The sequence below is a fragment of the Erinaceus europaeus genome, chromosome 21, assembly GCF_950295315.1.
Source record: "Erinaceus europaeus chromosome 21, mEriEur2.1, whole genome shotgun sequence".
Taxonomy (NCBI): domain Eukaryota; kingdom Metazoa; phylum Chordata; class Mammalia; order Eulipotyphla; family Erinaceidae; genus Erinaceus; species Erinaceus europaeus.
In genome coordinates, this window is record NC_080182.1 from 19,916,726 (window position 1) to 19,937,662 (window position 20,937).

At 42.7% G+C, this 20,937-nt stretch overlaps 1 protein-coding gene across 1 annotated transcript in view; it reads left to right on the top strand.

The window, feature by feature from the left end:
- Positions 1–20,937, top strand: part of TGFBR2 (transforming growth factor beta receptor 2) — a 106,584-nt gene that overhangs the window by 76,943 nt on the left and 8,704 nt on the right. Inside the window, exons 4-5 of the mRNA XM_007516856.3 lie at positions 3,292–4,091; positions 6,863–7,004. Coding sequence (XP_007516918.1) covers positions 3,292–4,091; positions 6,863–7,004 — 942 coding nt within the window. The remainder of the gene's footprint in view (positions 1–3,291; positions 4,092–6,862; positions 7,005–20,937) is intronic.

Sequence of the window (20,937 nt, forward strand, 5' to 3'; positions counted from 1 at the left end):
CAGGAAAGTGGGCCCTATCCAAGGGTTCCAGGACTGGGGGAAGTAGGGGCTCTATAGTAGAGATGTGAGGTTCCTGCTGTCTTAGGGTTCAAAAAGACAATCGATAGTTAATGTTATCATCACATTATTTGGTAATTGGGTTAACTTTGAAAAGTCCTTTTGTTAGGGTTTGCTGTACAGTATCCAGTATCTTGTATCCAATAGCTGTGCTATTGGATGCTTCTAATCTACTTGGTCTAGGCTTTTGAGAGAGTCCACATATCAAATACACAGCCTATATATTAAAAAGATTCAGTTTGTGTTTTGAAAAACTTTGAGACATACAATTGATTTTCCCCCTCTCATATTAATTAACTAGTGATTTATATGTCTACATTTTGCTAGGAGTGTACATAAACACCATTCCCACCACCAAAAGACTGTGACCCATCCCTCCCACCCACTCCCACCCCCACTGGCCCAGGAAGCTGCATGTCTACCCCTCACCACAGGGTTTTTACTTTGGTGCCCTACTTACAATTTGATCAGGTCCTGCTTTTAGTTTCCCTTTCAGATCTTCTTACTCAACTTCTGTTGATAAGTGGGATCATCCCATACTCATCTTTATCTTTCTGACTTAGCTCACTTAACATAATTCCTTCTAGCTCTGTCCAAGATGGGTCAGAGAAGGTGGGTTCATTGTTCTTGATAGCTGCATAGTATTCCATTGTGTATATATACCACAGCTTTCTCAGCCACTCATCTGTTGTTGGGCATCTGGATTGCTTCCAGGTTTTAGCTATTATGAATTATGCTGCTATGAACATAGGAGTACACACCTCTTTTTGGTTGGGTGTTATGGAGTCCTTGGGGTATAACCCCAGGAGAGGAATTACTGGATCATATGGAAGGTCCATGTCTAGCCTTCTGAGAGTTTTCCAGACTGCTCTCCACAGAGGCTGTACCAATTTACATTCCCACCAGCAATGTAAAAGGGTTCCTCTGTCCCCACATCCTCTCCAGCATTTGTTGCTGCTGTCCTTTTTGATGTATGCCATTCTTACAGGAGTGAGGTGGTATCTTAGTGTTGTCTTAATTTGCATTTCTCTGACAATCAGTGACCTAGAGCAGTTTTTCATATGTTTGTTAGCCTTTTGGATCTCCTCTGTTGTGAATGTTTTGTTCATATCCTCTGCCCATTTTTGGATGGGGTCATTTGCTTTTTTGGTGCTAAGTTTGCTGAGCTCTTTATGTATTTTGGTGATTAGTTTCTTGTCTGATGTATGGCATGTGAAGATCTTCTCCCATTCTGTGAGGGGTCTCTCTGTTTGTTTAATAGTTTCTTTGGATGTGCAGAAGCTTTTCAATGTGATGTAGTCCCATTGGTTTGTTTCTGCTTTAGTCTTCCTTAAAATTGGGTTTGATTCATCAAAGATGTCCTTGAAATATAGGTGGGAAAGTGTTTTACCAATGTTTTCCTCTAAGTATTTGATTGTTTCTGGTCTGACATCTAGGTCTTTGATCCATTTTGGAGTTGATTTTTGTTTCTGGTGAGATAAAGTGGTTCAATTTCATTCTTCTGCATGTTACAACCCAGTTTTCCCAGCACCATTTATTGAAGAGACCCTCCTTTTTCCATTTAATCCTTTGTGCCCCCTTATCAAATATTACATGTCCATAGGTGTGGGGATTTATTTCTGGGCTTTCAATTCTGTTCCACTGGTCTGTGTGCCTATTTTTGTTCCAGTACCATGCTGTTTTGATGATGATGGCTTTATCATATAGTTTAAGGTCTGGGAGTGTGATGCCTCCATTGCTGTTTCTTTTCCTCAAGATGGTTTTGGTAATTCTAGGTGTTTTCAGGTTCTAGATAAATAATTGTAGTGTTTGTTCTATTCTTTTAAAGAAGCTTGGTGGAACTTTGATGGGTATTGCATTAAATTTATATATGGCTCTATCTCCCCCTCTGTCTTCCTCTCCTCTCTTCATTTCTCTCTGTCCTATCTAACAATGATGGCATCAATAACAATAATAATAATTACAACAATAAAAACAAGGGCAACAAAAGGGAAAATAAATAAATATAATTTTTAATTATATCTTCACAAGGAGGGATGTGCAAGAGACACCCTTTGGAAAAAAATTAGTGACTTAATATTGATTTACAAAATTATAAGATGACAGGGACATGATTCTGCACCACTCCTACTACCAGAGTTCTGTGCCCCTGTTTCCTCCAATGGAAGCTATAGCAATTCTCCTAAAGTTGCAGATATGTGTTAACTATCACTTCTACGACTCTCTGTCTATATTTGTATATATTTGCTCTTTTATTCCGGACTTCTCTCCCTTTTCAAGTCACACCTATACCTATTACTACATCCAAATGCCCCTCTTTTTCCTCTTCTTTTTCTGGGTCCTAATGGAGTTGGAGTTCAGAATCCTTGGGTCATCTTCTTCCTATTGTTTCTCCCCTTCTGGGAGTATGAACCCAAATTCTTTTTGGGGTGCAGAAGGTGGGATTTCTGGCTTCTGTATTTGCTTCTCCACTGGACATAGGCATTGGCAGGTTGATCCATACCCCCAGTCACAGTTGCCTTTCCCTCCCACTGATAGACCTGGAGATGACAGTTAAGGGATAGCCTGGATATTTATCCGAATAGGATGTGTTTGGGTTTGGAGCATGGACTATGGAAAAACTGTGGCAGGCTCTGTGTTAATGGGATATCATATATGCAGACTTTTATTGTGTTGTTGGCAAAGTCATGTCTCATTTTTACTTAGAAAAGCAGAATGGGCTGGGCAGTGGTGCACCTGGTTAAGCACAGGTATTGCAGTGCATAAGGACTAGGCCGTCCGCCTTCAGGGGGACGCTTCCAGATGGTGAAACAGTGCTGTAGATGTCTCTCGTCACTCTTCCTCTCTACTTTCAGTTCCCTCCCAACTTCTCTCTCCTTCCAAAATGAAAAACGTAGAGAAATGTGTCATGACTTTTCTGACAACTTAATAGTAAATAGCCAGGCCTGGCTTTTTTTTTTTCCTGTATTTTTAAAGTGTTCTGCAAGGTCTTGAGTGTAGTTGACATTCAACAGTTCTTTGTCCACTCATTCAGCACTCACGGAGGCCCTCAGCTCTGCTAGCTTAGCATCCTTTCCTGGACTAAAACCTCATAATATTACTACACAGGCACATGTAGGTGCATGCATGCGCACTGAAGATTTAAATACCTATAGATACCTGAGTTCTAACTCTGTTTCCTCATAGATAATACCCACTAAACTCAACTTTTCTTCCTTTATTTTTCTGTTTCAGAAAATGTGACCAACAATCCTGACTTGTGGCCATTAATATTCCAAGTGACCGGTGTCAGCCTCCTGCCACCACTGGGCATTGCCATAGCGGTCATTGTCATCTTCTACTGCTATCGTGTTCACCGGCAACAGAAGTTGAGCCCGTCCTGGGATAACACCAAGTCTAGGGCGCATATGGAGTTCAGTGAGCATCTTGCCATCATCCTGGAAGACGACCGCTCTGACATCAGCTCTACATGTGCCAACAACATCAACCACAACACAGAGCTCCTGCCCATCGAGCTGGACACTCTGGTAGGGAAGGGGCGCTTTGCTGAGGTCTACAAGGCCAAACTCAAGCAGAACACTTCTGAGCAGTTCGAGACTGTGGCAGTAAAGATCTTTCCATTTGAGGAGTATGCTTCCTGGAAGACAGAGAAGGACATTTTCTCAGACATCAACCTGAAACATGAGAACATCCTCCAGTTCCTTACCGCCGAGGAGCGGAAGACAGAACTGGGGAAGCAGTATTGGTTGATCACTGCCTTCCATACCAAAGGCAACCTGCAGGAGTACCTCACTCGGCATGTCATCAGCTGGGAGGACCTGCGCAAACTGGGCAGTTCCCTAGCACGGGGCATTGCTCACCTGCACAGTGACCACACGCTATGTGGGAGGCCCAAGATGCCTATTGTGCACAGGGACCTCAAAAGCTCCAATATCCTTGTGAAGAACGACTTGACCTGCTGCCTGTGTGACTTCGGTCTTTCCCTGCGCCTGGACCCAACTCTGTCTGTGGATGACTTGGCCAATAGTGGGCAGGTGAGTTAGATCTGGGTCCCCCTTACATTATTCCTGTCCTATCCTATATCTTGATCCATTTCTTATGCCACCTATCACCCAGAGCCCCACACTCTGCATACTTGTGTTGGGACTCTAGTTAAGGTAGGCATACACAAGTTTCCCCCTGCCAGAGTCCTCTTGGACAGCATTTCTTCTCCTGTTTCATCTAAATCAGAAAAAAAAATTTGGGGGGGGGGCTTGAGTAGTAGCACACCTGGTAGACACTTTATTTACTCTGTACCAGGCTCTGGGTTTGAACTTGAACACTGTGAGAGCACTGTGCTTGATGATAGAGGGATAATAAAGTGTTGCTGTGATGTCTCTCCTCTCTCTACAAGAAAAGAATGTGAAGACTATTCCCGGGAAGTTGCTCGGTGGTGATAATCTGAGTTCATTCAATAGGAGAATAGCAAAAAGACTTTATTCCTTTTTGAGTCAATCCTCATTTCTCTTCCATTTGCAAATTACTTTTGTTTTACAAATTGTTATTTATATATATTGTCCCCTCTTGTGTCTGTACTCAGCCCTTCAATATATATTCCATTCTAGAAGGCAGTGTCCTTGATCCATTTGGTCACATGTAACAGTACCTCAACAGTTAGTGATTGGTAAATATTCACATTCATTGACAAACTCAATAAGAAATGCCTTTATTGGGGCCAGGTGGTGGCGCACCTGGTTGAGCACACGTGTTGCAGTGCGCAAGGACCCAGGTTCAAGCCCCCAGTCCCCACCTGCAGGGGGAAAGCTTTGCGAGTGGTAGAGCAGGGTTGCAGGTGTCTCTCTGTCTCTCTCCCTCTCTGTCTCTCCCTTCCACTCAATTTCTGACTGTCTCTATCTAATAAATAAAGATAATTAAACAATTTTTTTAAATAGAAAAAGGAAATAAGGATAATAAAAAAAAGAAAGAAATGCCTTTATTTATTTACTTAGTAGAGAGAAATTGAGAGGAAAGGGGAGATAAAGAGAGAGTGGGCCACCTTTGGCAGTGCTTCACTGCTAGTGAAGCTCCCCCCAGGGGTGGGGACAGGAGGCTTAATCCTGACTCCTAATGCATACTGACGTGTGTTCAATTGAGAGCACCACTGCTTTGTCAAGGTCCAGTAGATGTCATCCCTTTTTTATTTTTTATGTATTTTTACAATTTTATTTATAAAGAGGAAACACTGACAAAACCATAGAATAAAGACGGGCACAACTCCACACAATTCCCACCACCAGAACTCCGTATCCCAACACCTCCCTTGATATCTTTCCTATTCTTTAACCCTGTGGGAGCTTGGACCCAAGATCGTTGTGGGATGCAAAAGGTGGAAGGTCTGACTTCTATAATTGCTTCCCCGATGGGTCTCCCTTTTTCAAATGTATCTACTCTAGGCTGACTTTTTCAGATAGAGAAATACAGAGAGAAGTAGAAATGCCGTGTCATCAGAACTTCATCCAAATATGGTGAAGGCCTGGACTGGGTCTTGGCCATGTACATGGCAAAATCAGATGTAGAGACATTTTACTGTTTGATCCATCTCGTAGGTTAAGCAGATTAAGCTAGAAACCACTTTGGTTATGAAACTACTACTGAAAAGTGACTAGAAATCACCAAGAGACCCATTACTAATGAGGAGGGTGTCCCATGTTTTCACGTATCAGACTGTTAACTGTGGATTTGAGTGGAGTCTGGAGAACACCATTATTTTCCCAAACCAGTCAGAGGGCTACACCCCTGACCCTCTGAGCCGCTGGCTGCACATGCGCTGTGGAGGCAAACATGTTGAAAAATGGACAGACCTAGGGTCTGACCTAAGGTCAGAGTCATACAATGATCGAGTAGGAAGAAAAACTTCTAGCACAAGCGAAAAGACACATTCTTGAGATGATAATGTCAACTCACTTGACCTTCCTTAAGTTCCTTAGGCTGATGGTATTTCATTGTTAATCAAGATATATATATACCACATAGGTAAATCCCTCCCTTAAAATATTTTTTCTTTTTTATTTCCCTTTACAGATTCCAATGTTTTCATATTCTTACCCATCATCAGAATAAAACTACAAAGCATATGACATGAATTCTGAACTGATACAAATTTGGTCTTTTACCATGGGGATACTTGCACATAATCTCATTTAGTGGAAGTTGCATATAATTGTACTACATCGTTAGGACACTATACTATGAAATAGGTTATAAAAATTAAGATACAGGTTCAGTCCCCAGCACCAAATAAGCAGAAGTTGAGTAGTACTCTAGTAAAATGGGAAAAAGAAATAAAAGAAAAGTGAAGACAGTGAGTAAAACTAATGATAGTATTTCTATTATTGTGCTATTGCTGATTTTACCACAAGTCTTAGAGTTTTAGAAATGAAAAAAAAATACCCACTTAGTTTGTAAAAGCAAAAATAAATATCTCAGAGCACTGCTGTCTCAAATGTTACCTGCAAAATATTATTTATTATGGTGACATATATCATGGAGTTAGATAGGGCAGCTCAGGGAACTGACTTTTTCTTATTTGGGCATATTTGTCTATATACCTGGAAGGATATTTCTCTCCTTAGGGAGAGAACACTTATTAATAAAAATAATAATAATTACATAAGCTATATAATTCTGTGCAGATCTCATTGCTTAAAAGAACATTGTGCTTTTTAAAGGTTATCTGAAACATGTAGGGAACAAATAACAACTGTATTTTGCAAGCTCATAGGTAACTGGAATAAAGCGATATGCTCCATGTCTGTTTATGGTCTAGGTGGGAACTGCAAGATACATGGCTCCAGAAGTCCTAGAGTCCAGGATGAATCTGGAGAACGTTGAGTCCTTCAAGCAGACAGATGTCTACTCCATGGCTCTGGTGCTCTGGGAAATGACTTCTCGTTGTAATGCAGTGGGAGGTAAGTAGGGGGCATCATTATGGTGCAGTGGTGGGCATGCTGTTGAAGTGATGCCACATCATTTGCTTCAAACATGAGTGTGGGGCTACCACATAATTCACTTCAGAGTGAGAACTGGCTGAGATGTGGTAGAACTCAGTCATTCCAAAACAGTTGAAGTTGTGCTAAAACCCCTTGGTTTTTATGTTGGAAGCCATGTTTGCAAGGTAAAGGTTTTCTTCTTTTTTATTTTATTTATAAAAAGGAAACACTGACAAAACCATAGGATAAGAGGGGTACAACTTCACACAGTTCCCACCACCAGAACTCCTTATCCCATCCCCTCCCCTGATAGATTTCCTATTCTTTAACCCTCTGAGAGTATGGACCCAAGGTCATTGCGGGATGCAGAAGGTGGAAGGTCTGGCTTCTGTAATTGCTTCCCCACTGAACATGAGTGGCGACAGGTCAATCCATACTCCCAGCCTGCCTCTCTCTTTCCCTAGTGGGGTGGGGCTCTGGGGAATCAGATCTTCAGGACACATTGGTGGTGTTGTCTGTCCAGGGAAGTCTAGTTGGCATCATGTTAGCATCTGGAACCTGGTGGCTGAAAAGAGAGTTAACATATAAAGCCAAACAAATTGTTGACTAATCATGAATCTAAAGGCTGAATAGTGCAGATGAAGAGCTGGGGCAGGACGGGGGCTCCATTTTGTAGATAGCTAGTAGGCATATTTTAGTTATATTCCAAAGGGCCTGTGGCTATACTGGTCCCCCCCCCCCAGCCTGAAATCTGATATGCAGGTGGATCCAAGTTATTACCTGGGGAGATGATGTCATGGCTGGCAGAAGGACCAGAAAGCTGGATCAGGGAAGAGAGTAGCTCCGTAATGTGGGAAAGGAGTATATTGTTGACTGTAAACCCCATTGAATTGATGTGATCTGGGGTCCATCTTTAGCTTAGGAGCCTATATGACCTCTGCATCCCTGTAGATCTGACCTCACATTCTGTGGTCATGAGTAGGAACATTCCATGCTACCCCAATATCAGGACCCATCTTCCTCAGGTGTAGCATAAAGTATGTTGTCCATCCTCTGAAGGGAGGATAGAACATTCTCTACTGTTGTTGACCCAAGTTGAAGACAAGGTCCTATGGGGGACCAAAAAGGGGTAAATTGTGTGGTTCCTGATAGAGATGACTGGTAACAATGGAGAGAGGGATTTATTCGAGGCCTAGGCTCATCATGTCTGTTTGGGAATTTCAGGACTCCCCGAATAGGGCCCCAGCTGATGGGTTGGTCTGATAGTGACTGAAGAGTCATCGTTAAAGTATGCCAGTCTCTTGCCCTTATTCAGCTTTTACAGTCCTTGTTTTGATTACGTTAGCTTTGGAGTGAGTGAGGGAAGTATAACAGGAAGTAGGTGGGAAGTGTTTCAAAGTCTAAGTAGACACTATTTCATTATGAACTTCATAATGACTCACTACAGACTATTGTGTATTTTCTGCTTTCAGGTATAACTTTTGGCCTAATTTATGGATACTCATGGGACCTGGTCTATATCTAGGTTTTGGGACTTTGTTAGGAAATGAACCACCTGGAATGGAATTAGAGAATCATATGAAAGGAAAGGTCTCACCTGAGTAATGAGGCTGAAGGGTTGACATTCCACACCTGATGTCTCTGGGGGAAGCTTCACAAGCAATGAAAACAGTGCTGCAGGTTTCTCTCACTCTTTCTCCCTATCTACCCCTCCCCTCTCAATTTTTCTCTGTATATGCCTTAAATAAATAAAAACATTTAAAATATATAAATAATAATAATACACTCAATAAAGTCTCCAAGGTGGGTTCAGATCACATTCTCCCACTGAGTAATTTGCTATATCTTTACCTACTTCCCAAGTTATGGAGATGCCATTTTCTTTTTTATTATTATTATTAATTATATTTTTTATGAGTATTGTTCCACTCTGGCTGATGACGGTGCAGGGAATTAAACCTAGGACTTTGGAGCCTCAGGCATGACAGTCTGTTTGTATAACCATTATGCTATTTACCCTCTTCCCTGGAAATGCCATTTTCTATCTTGCTGATGTAATTTTCTGATTTCCTTTATGATCTTTCTTCCCCATCATAATTCCAAGCATAACTTGGTTTCTCTTTGCACAGTGAATTTTTTTTAGCCACATTTTGTCCACTGAGAATAATTTTCTGCTTGAAAGGTTTGACAGTCCCACAGTGGATCCTAGACCAATGAGAGTTGCATGAGAGACAATGCTGTTGTCATCGTCAGAGTAAATTTACCTAGATCTCAGTTTCCTTTCCTGTTCTTTCAGACCTGTTATTCTATCCACATGAGCTAAGATGGTGCTTCTGTCTCGCTCTCTGTGAGTGCAGCCAGCCTGTTAAGGCCCTGTGTGAGCTCCTTGCTTTCATTGTTACCAATGACTGAAACCCTTCTCTGTTGATATCTGCTGAGGGTGGAAAAACTGGAGCGAGTGGGGAAGAACGGAGTTCAGCAACTCATATCTGTTCTAAAAATGGACGCTGTATAAACAAGTTTTCCCAAGGAAGGAACAGGATCTCATCTGTTCAGCTAGTCTCAAGAAAACCTTTCATAACCTTTAGGACAGCTTTTGGGGAACTGGAAGAGGCCATCCTAGTTCTCATTCTGTTTGATCTTAAGTCTACAATCCTCTTTCTCCCATCTCCGCTCAAAATATAAAACCAGTTATTGATCTACCCACATTTCAGTCCAACAGAAACCCTTTTACTTGATTGTGTGAGCCCACATATTGGGCTCCCTTGCTGTCTTTTAAAAGATTTTACTTTTAGAACAATGGGTGACTCATAACTGTTCTTATGCATGAGCACTTAGGTTCAGGCCCATGTTCCCCAACTGCAGAAGGGAATCATTATGAGTGAAGAAGTACTGTAGGTGTGGTCCGGGAGGTGGCACAGTGATAAGGCTTTGGACTCTCAAGCATGAGGTCCCAAGTTTGATGCCTGGCAGCACATGTGCCAGAATGATGTCTGGTTCTTTCTCTCTCTTCCTATCTTCCTCATAAATAAATTTAAAAAAATTAAAAATAAAGAAGAAGTGCTGCCGGTGTCTCTCCCCCTCCCCTCCCTTTCCGTCTCTTCCTTTTCCCCTCTCCTCTTTTCTCTTCTCCTCTCCATCTCTCTGTCTCTCTCTCTTTCTCCCTCTATTAAAAAAAAAAAAGGGCTTCCCAGAACAGTGCTCATGCAAGCACCAAGCCTCAGTGATAACATCAGTGACTATAACTACAGATAAAGACGTTTATTTTTGGAATATCTTTTTATTACCACCAGGCTTCTTACTCAGGTTCTGTGCCTGCATAACAAATCCAGCTTTCTCAGCAGCCACCAGTTTCTTCTTCTTTTTTCTTTTTTCTCTTTGTTCTTTTTCCTTTTTGATACAGCAGAGAAAAAATTGAGAGAGAAGGAGGGGGAGAGAGAGAAAGAGCCACCGGAGGCACTTTTTACTGTTCATAAACCTCCCTGCCCCACTCCCACATGTGGGTGGAGAAGAGGAGCTTGAATCTTGGTCCTGGGCTTTGGGAGCATGTGCTATCTACCCCGTGAACCACCACGCCGGCCCTGGAATATTTGAAAAACACATTTTTAGCTAGTCTCTAGTTAGCATCATAGAATTTTCGCTTTAGTATTTCAGTAGTCCCTTGAAAGGTACAGAAAACCTGAAGACTTAACTGTCCTAAAAGGAGAGGTCTTGCCCTTAAGAAGAGTTTTATTTCCCCTTGACTTGAAAAATGACCATATACAGTGTGGGGTTCATATGTCTTGAGTTACTTCTCAGAAGATTCTTGAGTTGCTTTTTTTTTTTTTTTGCCTCCAGTGTAATTGCTGGGGCAACACAAATCCACTGCTCCTAGAAGCCATCTTTTTCCCATTGTTGTTGGACAGGACAGAGAGAAATGGAGAGAGGAGGGGAAAACAGAGAGGAGGAGAAAAAGATAGACACCTGCAAACCTACTTCACCGATTTCCAAGTGACCCCCCATGCAGGTGGGGATCTGGGGGCTCGAACAGGGATCCTTACACTTGTCTTTGCGCTTTGTGCCTGCGCTTAACCCACTGCACTACTGCCCCAGCTCCCGGAGTTCTTTATTTATCAACTAGCCTCTTCCACTGTGCAGAGCAGCACAGTCAAAGCCAGAGAAAGAAAGAGCACTACGCTGGAGAAGCCTTGCTCTTACCAAGCATGAATATGCAAACTAATCATTGGAATACGTTGTGCTAGCTGGCTAACCAGTACAGCACTATCCTTACCAAATTCCTCGGGGGGGGGGGGGAGTTGGGCGGTAGCACAGCGGGTTAAGCTCACATGACACAAAGCGCAAGGACCAGTGTAAGGATCTCGGTTCGAGCCCCCCTTCCCCCCCCCCTACCCCCCCCCCCCGCTCACCACCTGCGGGGGGGGGGGTCACTTCACAAGTGGTGAAGCAGGTCTGCAGGTGTCTTTCTTTCTCTCCCCTCTGTCTTCCCCTTCCTCTCTCCATTTCTCTCTGTCCTATCCACCAACAAAGACATCAATAACAACAACAAAAAAAGAACAAGGGCAACTAAAGGGAATAAATAAATATTAACAAAATATATATTTTTTAAAATTCCCCTGAGGAGCTCAAGTGATGAGCTATGGTAATTAAGGGGAGTGTTCAAGAGGAAAGGCTTCCCAGTGGAAGTAGGTTTGGTTTAGATGAAGAAAACCACAAGGCAATAAGAACCATTAGGACCTGAGCACTTGCTTCATTGACATCAGCTCATTTTATATACTGAAAGGTCTTTGAATTAAATTCTGCTGTTGGCCCCATTTTACAGATAAGAAAACAGGCATCAGGAAGTGAGAGTGTTATATTACAGGAGTCCAAGCCTTTTAAATTCTGGTCCTTGGACCTTTACTTCCCTGTGTCTTGACTAATGAAAATACGAAATTATCAGATCAAAGCTGATTACTGCTACTTTTATTATTTGTCTATTACTGATGGCTAGCTAGTACTACTTGGTGCATCCTCACCTTTGACGTGAAGCCTCTCTAAAAAGTGCTGGCAAGACAGTAACATAATTGGGTAACATTCACTAATAGACATGCTTCTGAAAGTCTCCAGTAATCAACTTTACTCTCCCTTCTGGATAAAGTTAACCCGTAGGCTATCAAATTCTTCAGCGTATTATAGTTTCACTACCTCAAAGTCTGAGGTTAATATCTTACCCTTCTTTCTCTTGAAGGTGTATTTGTTTACTTATTCTCATTTAACAAATATTTATTGAGTACGTATTGCAAGGCGGGCACTATTCAAGAACAACCTGCATCTTAAATCAAAGGAGAGTGAGTCTAATGAAGAACGAATATTAGAGACAAAAAGATAACACAGAGATAGATATCCATATAACCTTGGGAGAGAGAAACAGTGGATGTGGTGAGTTTAGAAAAAACAATGAAGTAGATTTAGGGGAATGGATAATGAAAGGGGTGTTACTTCAGATATTTGAATCATGTGAGAGAGTACAAGAAAAAAAAACATATCAGAGAGTCAGGACATAGTACAGTGATTATGCAAAACACTTAAATGTCTGAGACTCCTCCAAGATCCCAGGTTCAATCCCCGGCACCACTGTAAGGTAGAGCTGAATAGTGTTCTCATAAAAATAAAATAGGACCAGGCAGTGGCACACCTGGTTGAGTGTACATATTTCAGTGCACAAGGACCCAGGTTTGAGCCCCTGGTTCCCACCTGCAGGGGCAAAGCTTTGCAAGTGGTGAAGCAGTGCTGCAGGTGTCTCACTGTCTCTCTCGTTCTCTACCTCCCTTCCCTCTCAATTTCTAGCTGTCTCTATCCAATAAATAAATAACAAAAATATAAATGAATAAATAAACAAATAACATAAGATAAAATGTCTCAGAGCTATTTGAAAAGTGAACAAAATTGAAGGACCTGGTTGGATAGTATGTGACTGTTGCTTCATAAAAGAGAAAAGTCATGGAATCCCCACTTAGGAAAGACAAGACTTGAGGTGTTTTTTTCTTTTTTTTTGTTTTTACAGAAATCTCTGTTGGGTATTTCAGTTTGTTTAGTGTTCCTGCAAGTGTGTGTTTGGGTGGGGGAGGCAAAGGAAGGCGAGGTCCCTTCAGAGGCCCCGTTGGCAAGCACAGCAGGTACAATATTCACGTCATCCTCAGCCAAAACTGGCCCACAAGCAAACCAACTTCCAAATCCCAAGGCATTTAGCCCCCTGAATAGGAGCTGCCGCACAGCAGCCAGCTAAGCAAGTCTTACACAAGAGGGGCAACACAGCCTCCAAGAATGACTCCTGCATGTATTGTCAGCTGCCTGCAGTCATGTGAGACAAACAAAAAGTATACATTAATCCTAAAGAAAGTATAGAATTAAAAAAAAAAAAAGAAATGGTGGGGCATATAAGAATATGATGGAGGAGAGTCTAGACCAGGAGACTGTCATTTGGTAGGCAGATAGGAAAACTCAGGTTCTGCTTGGGGGGAAACTGTCAACAACTCTGCAGTGCTGTGAAGCTGGAACTATAATCCAAACAACAGCTGTGTACCAGATGCTGACTTTCTGAGGAATGACATTGCTGTCCCAGAGACTCGCCCTCAGAGTCTTGTAGAACAAGGGAGTTTCTCTTGAGAGAAATTATCATTAAAAGAAGCAGCCTGGGAGTCGGGCTGTAGCGCAGCGGGTTAAGCGCAGGTGGCGCAAAGCACAAGGACCGGCATAAGGATCCCGGTTCGAACCCCGGCTCCCCACCTGCAGGGGAGTCGCTTCACAGGCGGTGAAGCAGGTCTGCAGGTGTCTATCTTTCTCTCCTCCTCTCTGTCTTCCCCTCCTCTCTCCATTTCTCTCTGTCCTATCCAACAATGACAACAACAATAATAACTACAACAATGAAACAACAAGTGCAACAAAAGGGAATAAATAAATAAAATAAATATATATATATAAAAAAAAGTTTAAAAAAAAAGGCTAATAGAAAAAAAAAAAAAAAGAAGCAGCCTGGCCTCCAGAGGCGTAGTGGGCTCCTATAAGTGAAAAGACTGCAGGGTAAGGGAATTAAGAAGAGCAAATTGTTCTCGAGCAATGAAATAAGAGACATTTCTTAGAAAAGATGCTGTCTGAGGCATGCAAGGAAATTCTGAGGGTTATCAGGCCTTGGGGTGGCTGGCTCAGTCCTGACGGAGGATGAGACAGGGACTTGATTTGAATAAGGAATTGTGCTTGGAGGTTGGGTTAAGTGCACATAGCACAAAGTGTTCAAGGACTTGCATAAGGATCTCAGTTTGAGCCACCAGCTCCCCACCTGCTCTGCGCGGGGGCGGTGGGGGCCACTTCACAATTGGTGAAGGAGGTCTGCAGGTGTCTGTTTTTCTTCCCCTCCTCTCTAGACTTCTCTTTGCCCTATCCAACAACAATAACAGCTATAATAACAATAACAACCACAACAAGGGCAACAAAATGGGGAAAATAGCCTCCGGGAGCAATGGACTCACAGTGCAGGCACCAAACCCCAGTGATAACCCTGGAGGAAAAAAAAAAAAAAGAATTCTGCTTTTGGCCCAGTGGAGGCACACTTTGTTGAACACACATGTTACAATGCACATGGACCCAGGTTCAAACCCCCAGCCCCCACTTGTAGGGGGAAAAGCTTTGCAAGTGGTAAAACAGTGTTGCTGGTATCTCTCTGGCTCTGTCTCTCTCCACCACTTCCTCTTGAATTTTGCTTCATGAGCCTCTGTTTTGTGTTAGGAACTTCTCAGACCCTGAAACAAGAATTTGAGCACAAGGAGTTTATTTGGGAAAACACTCAGGAAATCCTTTTAGAGAACATGGAAGTGAGTAGGAACCAAAGTCACAACATGATGTATAATGACCAGATGGGTCGCCTCTTTGGGCCAGGGAGCACAGTCCTGCTGGGGTCTCCGGATGTGGTGATCAGAATGCACCTCAGCTTCATACAACTGGACTCAGGAGGAAGCTGTGTATTTATCTTCCAAATTCTGTTGATTTGAGGATGGAGGCTGCGCCCAGGGCAAGTTAAAAGGGTGAAAATTCCAGCACACTCAGCCTGCTTGCCCTTCTTGGAGTTGGAAATGGTGAGTGATGAGGGTTGATTGTGGCCTGTGGGTCTGTGTATCACACTGAACAGGTTAGTAAGTAATGCACCTGAGATCTTCCCAGTTCCATGGAAACTAAGTCTAGTATCTTTTCCAAGGCCTCATTTGTAATATAATGAGGCCAGCTAAACACAGCTAATAATAACTCTACTTAATGATGTGTGTCATTAGCTCTTCCTTTTAAAATACTAAACTAAGTCTGAATCTCTAAACTTTCTTTTTTTCCTACCCTTCAAAACAGTTCTGATTTTAAACATGGCTCGCATAATTTAAGCCAGGTATAGCTCTTTCCAAATCAACCCTACTCACCCTAAGAGGTGATTTTCCCTCCTTCCTTTTTCCCTCCTTCCTTCTTTCCTTTCTTTCCTTCTCCCTATCTTTCATTTTTTAATTATCTTTATTTATTTGATAGAGATAGCCAAAAAGCGAGAGGAAGGAGGACAGAGAGGGAGAGAGAGATGAAGAGATACCTGTGGCACTACTTCGTCATTTGTGAAGCTTTCCCCCTGCAGTGGGGACCCGGGGCTTGAACCTGGGTCCTTGCACAAAGAGGAGTTTTTTTTTCTACCCATCATCACAAAAGGGAAGCCTGAGTCTGAGAATCATCTCATCAAATACACAGATTTTAGAAAGTACTGAATTAACTGCACTGCCAACCATACCCTAATCAGGTGTGTGTGGTACAAACTGAGACAGTCTCGTTTCTCCCCACATCCACCACCAGCGTGTTCCCTTACATCCCTAAACCCAATGTGGACAAGTGTTTGGGTTTAATGTCAGTAAATGATAGCAGTTAAGGAGAAGGCTGCTTTGCATATTTGCTTTTTATCTAAACAAAGCTTTTTTAGAAGCTACAAACTATAATCATCCAACTGATCCCATAAAGTTCCTCTTCTAGGGGTCACTTGGTTGGAGGACGAGCCAGTGCAGAAAGGGACACATTGTTCACATCTGGGACAGGCTGGTTCCCACCTGGGGCTGTCCCAGCTGTGTTTGTTCTGCTTGGCAGAGAATGCGCACACTGCAGTGTTTGGTAGAGAGGAGAAAGCATGAAGGCTTCCTAAAAAAGGCAAAGCCATTTCATTAAAGTAATGGCCACACAGCCGGCGCTTCCCAGAATCCAGCGTCCTCTTTGTCCTTAGTTTTTTCAACTGTGTAAATGAGGTGTTGGGTCACATCTGTGGAGACTCCACTTCAAGATCTTCTGTCTGACTCATTTGAAATGTTTAATGATTTGTACAGTCATTCCCTACGTCAATATGCAACTACTATTCCTTGCAAAGCAGTTTGAGCAGTGCTGTTTGAAGTACTTGTCCTCAGTCTGTTTTAGATTTGAGACATGATAGGAATAGGCACTGAAGGTATTGCAGCTTTAATAGCCTCAACTGATATTCCCATGCCATCGGAATGGGATTAATTTTTCTTCTAGTTTATTTTTGTAACATTTTTACCAAACTCTTAGTTACCAGAGTATTTAGGACAAAATACCTGTTCTTTTATTTAAAAATAAATTAACAAAACAAGTTTGAGAAGTGCTTTTCCATAAGCAATAACAAAACATTTAAAATCAGTTTTAATCCTACCATTCAACCCAAATGACTTTTGTAAAAACAAGCAAGGGATTAAGAATGATGCAGAACTCTGGTGGTTGGAATTGGGGTCCTGAGTAGCTTGCACACTGAGAAGCATCTCAGGCAGTAACTGTGGTGTTTTTTCTTCTCTCTGAGAGTGATGGAATTGAACAGGTGATTTATCCAGGAAATGCCCTGGATACAAAAACTTAACTAATTATTATCGTTATTATTATTATTATTATTATTTGCCTCCAGGGTTATTGCTGGGGCTCGGTGCCTACACTACAAATCCACTGCTCCTGGAGGCCATTTTTTCCCTTTTGTTGCCCTCGTTATTTATTATTGTTATTATTGTTTTTCTTATTGCTATCACTGGGTGGGACAGAGAAATCACGAGAGGGGAAGACGGAGAGGGGAAGAGAAAGATAGACACCTGCAGACCACTGCTTGTAAGGCGACCCCCCCAACCCCTGCAGGTGGGGAGGCGGGGGCTCAAACCAGGATCCTTAGGCCAGTCCTTGCGCTTTGTGCCATGTGCGCTTAACCCGCTGCGCTACTGCCCGGCCCCCTAGTTAATTAATTTTTAAAAAGGAATAAAAGAGTGGGAGAGAGATATTTGTTTTCTTTATAATTCATTGCTTTAGTGACTTTATAGTTTTTAAATTACATCTGTTTTCTAAAATACAAGCATTTTATCTGCACCCCACAAATGAGAGAAACCATCCTGTCATTTGTGAAAATTATTATCATAGGGAGGGGGACAAAGAAGTTTGCTGAGTGACTCACCCACATATGTGAATATAACTATCCAGTTGAACACATAGGATTTTTTAAATCAATATTAAATCACAAATAAATTTCAAATGTATTTATGACCCTACTTGGAAAACACAAATAGGGAGAAAGTATAAAGAACTTGCTCTCAGAGATTTTGCTAAAGTGAATTAGGTCTTGCTCAACCTTTAGATGCCTGAAATCAAGGGCAGGAAGTTGTAACTGCAAAGTTCCAGACCACCAGCTTTTTGCCAGATGCCAACTTTACTCTGATTCCCCAGGACTTCCTGGGTTGGGAAGCATAAAGACCACTCAGACCCACCCATCTGGCAGAGCCTTCCGCCCTCTCGTGGCCTTTCCTGGGGTCAGGCTTCCACCCAGCTGTCTGGGGCTGTCTCTTTGCCAGCTATGAGTACATGTCTTCAATGTTCAAAGGGACCCTGTGGGCAGCTAAGGCTGTTAGGAATATGGCTTGAGAAGGAATGGCCTCCAGTATAGTGTCGGGCGGTGGTCATCTTCCTCACCCTGTTGGGGACTCAAGAAAGAGATTTCTGTAAGAGCCACCAGAGGGAAAAGGGGAAAAAAAATACTGCTTGGATGAGGTACATGATACATGCTGTGAAGCTTTAGATAACCGCCGTATACTTTATTGGTTAGAAGAAAAAAAGGTTGTTGCGTAGCCAGTAGGATGCTTATGACCATGCTAGAGGATATGGGGTCAAGTACCGCTCCCCATCTGCAGGGGAGAAGCTTCATGGACAATAGAACAGTGCTGCACATCACTTTTTTCCCCCTCCAGCCTTCTCTTTTTCTTCTGTTTTTCTCTGTACAGAAGAGAAGGGGGAAAATGCTGCTGGTAGTGGTAGAATCACCAAGCCCCAGTGATAACCCTGGTGGGAAAAATGAAAACATAGATGAGCATAAGATGTTCACATTTAGGGAGAAGAGAGCAGTGACAGGAACCGTAAAACCCGTTATTAGCAGGGGCCCAACAGCGGCACACCTGGTTAAGCACACATATCATCAAGCACAAAGATCTGGTTCAAGCCCCCAGTTTCCACTTGCAGGGGAGACCTCTCCCAAGAGCTGAAGCAGGTCTGCAGGTGTCTTACCTTTCTCTGTCATTTTTTCTCTTCCCAGTCAAATCAAATAGAAATAAGAAGAAATAAAGGAAAAAAAAAGGGCCAGTAGGAGCAGTGGATTCATAATGCATGCACTGAGCCCTAGCGATAGCTCTGGTAACAATAATATATATGCCAAAAAAAAAAAGCAATTTTAGCAGTTTTAGAAAGTACATAAGGGTGGCCCAGTGGATACAGCTTTGGATTCTCAACCATGAGGTCCTGAGGTCGATCCCCAGCAGCACATGTACCAGAGTGATGTCTGGTTCTTTCTCTCTCTCCTCCTATCTTTCTCATTAATAAATAAATAAATAAATTCTAAAAAAAAAAGTATGTAAGTATGACATTGCTTAGGATTTGAAGTAAGCTCATCTTAGAAGAGGCATGCACTGGGATATGTCAGTTTAGGTCAAATTAGGATCACACTAGACTTCTGTGTTTTATACTTGGAAGGGAGGAGGAGACGCATAACTTCTCATGGTCCTCCAAATTTGTCTCAGGGAGTCTGTATCCTTGCCAGCTCCTGTCAGACTGCCTTTGACCTCTCTTTTTTAAGCAGCCTTCCTCAAGCCAGAGGTGAGAAGCGGGTCTTCTATCTTGGGGACACCAGGGAACCTCACAACTTTCCAAGCTTTTACAAAAAGTAGGAAGTAATACAACTAAAATTCTCTTACCCCTGGGAAAGGACTTTTGCTTTTGTCTTCTTGTCCACAGAAACCTTCAGTACTTTGTATTTCAGCAAAAAATATTATGGGTGGCAATGCCCCATGCCATCCTCTAACAGCTGTCTGCTGTACCCTTCAGAGAAACCTGCTTTGGTCAACAGAGCACTTACAAAATTGTAAAATTGATATAAGGGCTGGGAGATACAGCAGTGGTCATACAAAAGAGTTTCATGCTGAGGTTCTGAGGTCCCAGGTTCAATCCCAAGCATCACCACAATCCAGAGCTGAGCACTGCTCTGGTCTTTATCTCTTTATATATTTCTCTCTGTCTCTCTCATTGAAAATAAATAAGATGGGAGTCGGGCGGTAGTGCAACGGGTTAAGCACGGGTGGTGCAAAGCACAAGGACCAGCATTAAGGATCCCGGTTCGAGCCCCCAGCTCCTCACCTGTGGGGGGTGTCGCTTCACAAGCAGTGAAGCAGGTCAGCAGGTGTCTTTCTCTCCTCTCTGTCTTCTCATTCTCTTTCCATTTCTTTCTGTCCTGTCCAACAACGACGACATCAATAACAACAACAATAATAACTACAACAATAAAGCAACAAGGGCAACAAAAGGGAATGAGTAAATAAATAAGATATTTTAAAATTAATATAAATGTTGCAGAAATAAAATAGATTCACCCTGAATTGTAATCTCAGCTGTAGAGGCTTGTTCTGTGTTCACTGAAAGCATCTCAGCTATGCCGTGGGTTTGATTCTGATCCTGATGGTTCCTCCCCTGCTTGTGATCACCCACTCCCCCCCCTTCTGCATTTCTGGAGACTGTAATAGTTCTGCCATGGGAAACAACTGATGGTTTAGCATTTTCTGTTTCTCAAAAGGGGCAATATCAAGATTTCCTCAGAGTGGATTTGCAGCCATACTCAAATGATGCAGTTTAGTAGAGGGAGACTTAGAGAGGAAGGTGGAAAGCCTTCCTTGACTGCTATCTCAGGCTAGCTTTACTGGAGGTGGAGTCTGGTAGGAGGGATTTGGTGCAGTGATTTATTCAGCATAGGCATCACAGAAGGGAGTAACAGTAGCATGCGGGAACAGAGGGGAAGTTTTGGGAAAGGTCTGGTTTCAGCATGATCTCTAGGGCAGCTCTGGAACCTGAATTACACCACAGTGATCTCCTGCTGAGGCAAGAGGTCTAGAGGATCAGAACTCCCACAATAGTTATTGGTTACAGGCTGTCCCTAGGGATGAGACTGTCCGGTCCAGGCACTTCCCATAAGCCAAGGGCAGTCCTCCAGATAAAAGTGGGTCCCGCTGGGGTCAGGTACCTTTTGCTTGGTGAAGGGATCTAGGCAGCGTGCCAACTATGCCTGCAGTAGCAGCCAAGATGGTTAGAAGTGAAGTCAGGAACTGGCACATTGCCCTAGAGGCAGTTAATATCGCAGACACATCCTGCCCTGTTGCATTATACCTCATCAAAGTATACGTACCTAAAAGCCGAGTACTCAAGGACATCTCCCAAGAACCAGCTTGGTACCACATCTGCTTCTTCACCCTTCACCCTGACCCCAGCTGTAGCACAATTCACAATCCACGGCACTTAGTAAACATCAATCAATCACTGTCTAGTGAGTATGCCTCAAGCTACTTTC